This window comes from Saccostrea cucullata, unplaced genomic scaffold, assembly GCF_032062105.1.
Source record: "Saccostrea cucullata isolate Sc308-1 unplaced genomic scaffold, CSIRO_AGI_Scuc_v1 ctg759, whole genome shotgun sequence".
Lineage (NCBI taxonomy): Eukaryota > Metazoa > Mollusca > Bivalvia > Ostreida > Ostreidae > Saccostrea > Saccostrea cuccullata.
In genome coordinates, this window is record NW_026927359.1 from 268799 (window position 1) to 277500 (window position 8702).

Consider the following 8702-nt stretch of genomic DNA (forward strand, 5'->3'; position numbering starts at 1 on the left):
TATACCAAAATTAAATCACCTGTTTATATCATTGCCAACACCAAAACCAGAAGTAATTTCTTCTCTCTGTCAGGATATTTTTGAGTTCATTTGGAAATCAAAGTGTGACAAAATTAATAGAGCTACTATAACGCAAGATTATTTATTAGGGGGACTTAAAATGATTAATATAAGCAAATTTTTAATGGCCTTGAAATGTTCTTGGATTAAAAGATTGTCAAACTATTGTTGTTATAAACCATGGATGGATTTATTCATGGCTGTAAGTGGCAATGACATTTTAAACAATTAGGGACGATTTTGTTCGTAAAATTTTAATGGCAAAAAACAATAATTCTGGCAAGATGTTTTTATTTCATGGCTTGAAGTTATAAAAACTCTGAATGATTCAGTTTCTCAAGACAATTTCCTAAATATACCAGTATGGGATACCGGGTAACTCAAAAATCAAAGTTAATATCAAAAGCATATTTATTCAAGATTGGTATAAGAATGGTGTTAAAACTATTCGTGATTTTTTAGATGAAAGGGGTATTTTCCTTACTCAAAAGACTTTTCAACAAAGATTTAACATTTCTACAGTATGTATAATGCAGTATAATAGTGTTGTTTGTTCAATCTCAAAGTACATAAAGGATATGTCAATAGATAGATTCTTAGTGAAAAATATGTATGGACCTTTTTTACCTGTTTATTTTCAAGACATATTGTTGTATGAAAAATGTACAAAATATATTTACAATTGTCTGAACACAAAGGTAACTGTTTTAAAAGCTTTATGCAAGTGGAATGTAGAATTACACAAATTTCATTATCTCCATTTGGAGATAATTCTACATTCCACTTGCATAAAGCTTTTAAAACAGTTTCCTTTGTGTTCAGACAATTGTAAATATATTTTGTACATTTTTCATACAACAATATGTCTTGAAAATAAACAGGTAAAAAAGGTCCATACATAGGATTCTACCTGTTAACTCCTATTTTTTTTTTTTTTAAAATTAAGATTAAGAATTCAGATATTTGTACTTTTTGTAAACAAGAAGTAGAAACTATTCAACATGTTTTTATTGGTTGTAAAAAAGTTTTATCTCTATAGGCCAATCTCATTTTACATATTTACAAAACAATGAATAAAAGAGTTGGTTTTAATGTTGAAAATGTTATTTTAGGTGAGATACCAATGACATATAACAACAAAGTCAAGAATTTTATAATACTATATACAAAACAATACATTTTTACATGTTTAATACAAGATAAAATTCCAAATCTTTTGGGCTTATTAAATCATATCAAATTGAAACATAATATTGAAAAATGTATGGCTATAAAAAATCTTCGCATAGATAAATTTGAAAAAGAATGGTCTTTGTGGAAAAACATATTTCAATGAGCTTATTATAAAATATTTTATACTGTTTGTTTTTCATAAAGAGTTTTGTCAATATAAATCTATATAGAGTAGTAAATATATGTTTTAAGTAAAGTTGTAATAAGATATAGTGTATATGAACTATTGATTTTTCCAAACCATTTTGTTATTTTTATATCATGATCTAAAGAATGAGACTGTGTGCAAGTCAGTAAGAGTCTGTGAATGAAAGTAGTCAAAATGTAAAAAAGCTCATAAATTGTTTATAATTTTATGCAAATTGTGATATTGGGCAATATAAAAAAAAATAGCTTTGAAAAACACCTTAGGATAATCTTACGATGATCCTAAGATTTTCCTAAGATATGTCTTACGAAATTTCTTATGAACAATATAAAGAATTGTGACGTAGGAGTTATCTCCCTTAATAAATTTCTGCAAACTCGTATGTAGGCTAGAGTTTTATTAAAATCAACTGTTTCTTTCTTTCTTTTTTTTGATTTGTTTGTAATTAAACAACAAAATACAGTGTACTTTATTTAAGTAATATATTTTTAAAAATAGTACATAATTATAGGAGAAACAACGCCGCGGGAGTGTAGATTTTCTCGGTATGCGTGCTCTACGACGCATGCAAACTATAACGAATAAAACTTCGAATCTGTGCTTTTTAAATTATTTTTGTTTGGTAAAACATTAAGTAAATAGTCTATTAAAGTAATATATGTAATATAAAATAACTTTAGTCAAAAAATAACACGGCTGTTGTATAGATTTCCTCGGTAGGAGTATTTTCCCTGGCGTCGGCAGGCGTAATATTTAGTAGAATGTCAAACACCTCGGCCCAACGATATTGGCCGACGTGTCAATAATTTTGGGCCGACCTGTTACGGCCGAGGTGTCAACCGTCACGGGCCGAGGTATCGTTGGGCCGAGATGTCTGTCTACCATTCAGTACGACCGCTCTACCATGTCTACCGCAATCTCTACCCGGAGTTATCGTTCGCTTCGCTATGGCATAAGTGGAACGACAACTCTGGAAAGGAAGATACTCAAGATCTGATATACTAAAGACCTGATATTGACCTGATGAAAAAAAATAATTATAATATCTCTCTGTTTTTTGTGTTAAGTACTACTTAACTTTTTAAACCGTAACATACAGCGAACTTAGGAAGGTCCTAGCTAAGTCAAACTTATGATATAAATATTTCATACGACTCAACCTATGGTTTTTGATTTAATATAAATATATAAATAAAAATATTTTAACATTTATAATTAATTACATAAATTGACGATATTTTATCGGTTTAAGTCATGAAAAGACAGATAATCATAAAATTAAAATTATATTAATGTTTGGAAACAAATACCGCACGGTCAGAAAGTGGCGATTTGTGGTTCATGGTAAATGTACGACAATTGTTTTATCACCTGAGATGTTAAAACAGTTTACCTTTTGTAACTCTTGTGTTTTGACAAATTTTTACTTTCTCTGTTATTAATCGCCAAGAAACATATTTGTTGTATTTATTTTAAAATGAAATGAGTATATTTGAATTACATTTATGTATCAGGCCAAAATTTTCAAAAAATTGATGAAATATTTATGAAAGCACGGAATTTGGAATTTAATGAAGGATACAAAAAAAAAATCGGGATAATTTTTCGTATGTCTCCACTTATCAGCAATTCTCTCTCTCTCTCTCTCTCTCTCTCTCTCTCTCTCTCTCTCTCTCTCTCTGAAAGAGATTGAAATGTATTGGTGATCTCTCGAACTGAAGTCGGGGGGGGGGGGGTGTTAACCCCCCCCCCCCCCTAAGAGAGAGCGAAAAAATATAATTCTTAAATACTTGTTAGAGATAATTTTTCTTTAAAGTAAAATATGCTAAATTTGAAATTTGTTTAAACTTCATGTAAAAAATTAAATAATTCTAAATATATGTACAAGAAAGTTTAGATATACCAAAAGTGCAGAGACGCAGAGGTCTATGGGCAGTTTTGTTTATACAAATCTTACATGCATTATGCATTGAAAATCGGAAATGTCTAAGTTGCAAGTGTTTATGTCACGGGGAAATTTTAACAGATAAATGTAAGGTTTAAAAACAGATCACGCAAATTTCAGTTTCTGATATTACTTTATCAAAGGAACAATTAATAAAATCTCTCTGTTTTTTGTGTTTATCTTAACTTTTTGGTTATTCTTATATTACTGGGGTATAAGACAGATATATTAGGTATAATTACTTAAAAAAATATTGGTATAATTATGGGGAACGAGCCATAAACTAGGAAAATGTATTGACCTGATAATTTTTATTGACCTGAAATTGACCTGATGGAAATAAAAACTTATAAAATCTCTGTCTTTTCTGTCTTTATCATTGTTTTTTTTTTTGTTGTTATTCTTATATTAATCGGTAATAGGACAGATAAATTAGGTATGTTTGTGTTAAATATATTGGTAAAATTATGCGTAACGAGCCGTAAACTATGAAAGTGTATTGAACTGATATTTTTATTGACCTGATTTTGACCTGATGGAAATAAAAACTTATGAAATCTCCATGTTTTCTGTGTTTATCTTTATTTTTGGTTCTTCTTATATTTCTGGGGTATAAGGCAGGTATATTAAGTATAATTATGTTTTAAGATATTGGTATAATTATGCGGAACGAGCCATAAACTAGGGAAATGTATTGACCTGATATTTTTTATTGACCTGATGGAAAAATAAATATCTGTGTTATTTGTGTTTGTTGTTCTCTTATTCTTTAATTTCTACAAAGAAGTACAGATAAGTATATATGTATAGCTAGGTATGTCTAGTATAATGTTTATCTTTAAAAATATTGTTATAAATCTGTATGGACCCTTTAACTACGTGAAAGAAACGCATGACCTGATATTTTTATTGACCTGATATTTTCTATGAATGGTCAAAAGGATAATACATGTAACTCAAATCATTGTACGTATTTGTATACATTCATTCATTAAATTACATCGTTCTACTGTTGTTAAAAGTGATTTTTAAATATTTATTTTAAGTTTTAGGAAATTCTTTTTTTTATGTCATTTATTTTTTGAAATGCAAATGTGCATTCATAGATGTGTAATTATGGTTAATTGCATCGTACTAATTATTATTTATAAAATAATAATTCATGTAAAAACTACTTTTTACCATCATTAATCCTAGTGTGCAGGTTAGTTAATTTTTTTCAAAACACGTAAACTCATTAACTGACCGTTAATCGATTGATTGATACAGTGATCAGCATGATCAAGAAACCATCAAAAACCGCCGCATAATTGAAGTTGCAAACAAACATTTTAACCTCATTAAACTCTCTCTATTACATATTGCTTTATAAGCAGTACATGATTGGGTGGAACGTAGTTTGGGGGTTTGTTCCCATCTCGCCTTAACTGTTAAATTTCGCATTCCCATTTCGCCTTAGTAAGCTCTCAGGTGAATTAAGGTGATGAAAATTTAAAATATTAAGCATAACGTATTTTTAAGACAATATTTGGTGTTAAAAGTATTATTTTATTCACTGTTTTCATAAATTCCAATTAACTGTTAAATTCAATCTAATTCAATTTTTAAAATTTAAATTATAATAATATTTACAAATATTAAAATTCCCATTTTGCCTTAGTACTTTTTGACTTTTTCTTACCCGAATTTCACAGTTAAGGCGAAATGGGAACACACCAGTTTGGGTACCTATTCCTAGCAAATTAAGTTGCGCGAGTGTTTATTGAAAGATTGGTTAAACCGAAAAGCGATCTTTATTTCATTGGACAGAACAATTTTAATTTGAAAGTAATTAAGAATAAACAAATTCATTGGCGTTTTTCAATTTACATGGGCGGGAATAAATCAAATTATAGTCTCAAAATTATACTCTAAGACTATAAAATATCCAGATTTTACCCATTTTATTAAATTCCTCTTGATTTTTTCAAGATGAGTACCGTGTGTTATCGCATTTATCTCGCTTAAAAATTGTCGCAGCGTGCAATTTCCTATTTTTTAGGTAATAAACAATTTCAATATTTATTATATTGTAACCGTTTAGATTTGGACGGTACTAAGGTTTCGTCTGGAACTACATCCGTTGTTTGTAAAACGAACGGGGTGAGGAAATGTTGGCGTAGAAGGTACGAGGTATAAAGTAGAGGCGCTGTGTGGCCGTAAGGTAAAATCGAAGTATAGGTGTGCCGTATTCCCGAAGGTCCACCAATATGCAATTCCAGAGATAAAACAAATGATGAAGGATTCCGTATTTATTAGATGAGTCTCAACGATGGCAACAGTTTATATAAATCAACAAACATTACAAACTGTTAACATATTAAAATGATCGAGTCGGATATGGCCGAAGTGGCCCCGGACAGTTCAGAGATTGTGTCTACCGAGGCCACTGGCGATCGCACTCGGCTGACCGCCACACAATATTAGGAATGAATAAAAATATACTTCATTTGTAAGTTCATTTTGAACATCATTTTAAATAAGTAACACCTTTCTAATACGAAAATATATAATTTATAGTCTATTTGGTTTCCATTTTATTTCCTTTTGGGTCCGTTTGGATCCATTTGGGTAAATCGACGTGCTGTTCCGTACAAAATAAACTTCCGGTATCATATTTAAAAAGGAGCCTGATCATTACTTGCTAGCTGACATACCCCTCTCCAGTATAAATGGGTGATCATGAAGATGTTAAGAATATTTTGGAGGCGTGCATGCTTCTTGATCAGAGGTTATCAGAAGCGTGTGACGCAAAGCACAAGGTTGATTTAATTCTGGAACATCTTGGTTTAGTAGAGGGTAAACTGAAAATCAAGTGTCCACAGTTCAAACCAGGTAAGTTTGAGAATTGATGCGCTCTAGACTCAATGCTACAACTTGCCAACATGCTCAACTAGTGAGCTTTTTGTACAAATTCAATCATCAGTTCAAGTACAGTCACCAGGTCCAACATAAGCATACATGCAATCACCAGGTCCAATTAACATATGTACAATCACCAGGTCCTACTCATCAGTCTAGACGAACTCCAAAAACAGCGTGAACTCCAAAAAAGAAGTCTTTGGCTCCGTCATGCATTGCGGCAAAATGGCGTCCGATGTAAACAAACGATGGATTGTCGTTCGCCTTTTCCACAAATACGACCGAATAATAGCTGTATTTAGTAAACTGTTACTGAATTTAAATTTTAGTTGAATAAAATAATTGCCTTAATTAAATTAATTAGTGGTTATTGACTTATTTATCGCTTCATATTCTTGCATAAGGCCATAATAAAAATATTCCTAGATTCTCATCCCCGCCCGCCCCGATTTTATACCCCCGCCTCGATTTTTTAAATTTCTGTTTTTCTTCGTCTTAATTGTGATCGGGATCGGTATTCATCTACCATTCTACTTTCGTTTTAAATCCCGCGAAAGTTTGACAGCTGAAAAGATGGTAATTGCTGTAATACATGCATGTATATATTTTAAACAAGGGCCATTGGTTGAAAAAGATTGGTGATGATGTGAAGAAAGAGATAATTGAACCTATACTATGCCTTTTATTCGAGTATTGTAGATAAAATTACACCGATTGACCAAGTCAATAAAAAATCTGCAAAATTGAAAAAATAAAAAATATAACATAAAAGCCGCCCGCCCGCCTCGATTTTTAAAAAAATCGGATGAGAATCTAGCAATTTATTTCTTATGGCCTAATAGTGATTTTTGATAATGTTATACGACATCGGATTCAATACAATCGATAAGAATTGATTTCTTAATTTAATTCAATGTCTCGTCCGTTGATTTAAATTCTATGTCATTCCTACAATAAAGATGCTTAAATTTTACTTCCAATTAAGACACTTAATTAGATCATATTTATTTTATCAAAAATGCACAATTTTCGCGGCGGAGCAGAGATACTAACAGGTTCGTTTTGAGAAGGCTTTTTTTTACTGTAATTTTAAAAGAGTGATTTTTTAAAGTTATCAAATTGATATAGTCTATAGAAATGTTTTCATGATAATATCTGTTCATATGTGATAACAGTTAGGTAAATAACGATGATGATAACATATGCTAGCAATTCTGATGTCGCACAGGATTATATGATGAAATAATATTATGAAAAGGTAAAATTCGGTCAATATTTAATAATTTAATTTTGTTTGTATTCTAGTCTGAGACTAGTAGTCTCTCACTGGTTGATTTCCAAAAAGGAACGCAAATTATTTCTTAATAACCTGGTTTGGTATGGGGACACACCCCCTTGACAACCAACTGAATCATCTGTATCCATACAATACCCTCATTTCCAGTCCTTGGGATTCATGGGAAATTCCAGATTTAATAAATGTACTACCTTTAACTTCAACCAGTAGCTCGATCTTACCTCGTGTAAACAAACACCATGGCTGCTAGGTCTGTGTGTCAGTTAGGCAAAAAAAAATAACAGTCTTGTTTCCTGCTACCAGCCTGAAAAAAATAGGGTAGGTGAGGTAGGAAAATTATTTTATTTTTTAATTTAATTTTATTTTTTTCCCAATGGTTTTTGTTGGATATGAACATTGCAAAACCAAATGAAACATGTCATAGGTCAATATTTTCATTTAAAATAAGTAGTGTTTTATGAAAGTCCATATTTCAAACTTATATTTCATGAAATACCACTTGAATATATATATTTTTTTCACTTTTGGATCATGAAATTTCAGATTTTCCCCCTAAAACTAAATAAAAACTTTAGGGTCGGGTGCAAAAAAATAGGGTAGGTCTGGTAGCAGGAAACAAGACTATTTTTATTTTTGGCCTTATTACCTTCCCTTGTTTCAGATCACTTCCATTAATACTAGGGATGTATTATTGAGCGGCAAATTTTAACTCATATAAAGCAACGCTATTTTACACCCACAGTTGTTTAATTATTTAAAATTAAATTATAAGGAATGACTCTAATTCTCGGCCAAATTATTCGATTATAACCTGGTTTGGGTCAGTTTACGCTTTTTTATAATCCGCTTCGCGGATTATAAAGTGTAAACTGACCCAAACCAGGTTATAATCGAATAACTTGGCCAAGAATTAGAGTCATTCCTTAAACAGTTACAACATATATTATTCAATTTTACAGATATTTCCATTATATCATGCATATTTAATTCCCAAACGTTTAATTATCTCTGTAATTGATCCAACTTGAAATGTGAACTTTGAAAGTTCTGTTTTTGCAAATAAAATAAAAAATCTAACAAATACGATATCTCTTCAGCAACAGAGGAAATGTGGAAAC

General features: G+C 30.8%; 1 protein-coding gene and 1 long non-coding RNA gene across 2 annotated transcripts in view; both read left to right on the plus strand.

The window, feature by feature from the left end:
- Positions 1-8702, plus strand: part of LOC134274206 (uncharacterized) — a 208692-nt gene that overhangs the window by 188721 nt on the left and 11269 nt on the right. The gene's annotated exons all lie outside the window — the stretch shown is intronic.
- The window catches only part of LOC134274205 (NHL repeat-containing protein 2-like), a 12354-nt gene continuing 9715 nt past the window's right edge, over positions 6064-8702 (plus strand). The window contains exon 1 of the mRNA XM_062756457.1: positions 6064-6260. Within this exon, the coding sequence (XP_062612441.1) occupies positions 6098-6260 (163 nt within the window). The 5' untranslated portion in view covers positions 6064-6097. The remainder of the gene's footprint in view (positions 6261-8702) is intronic.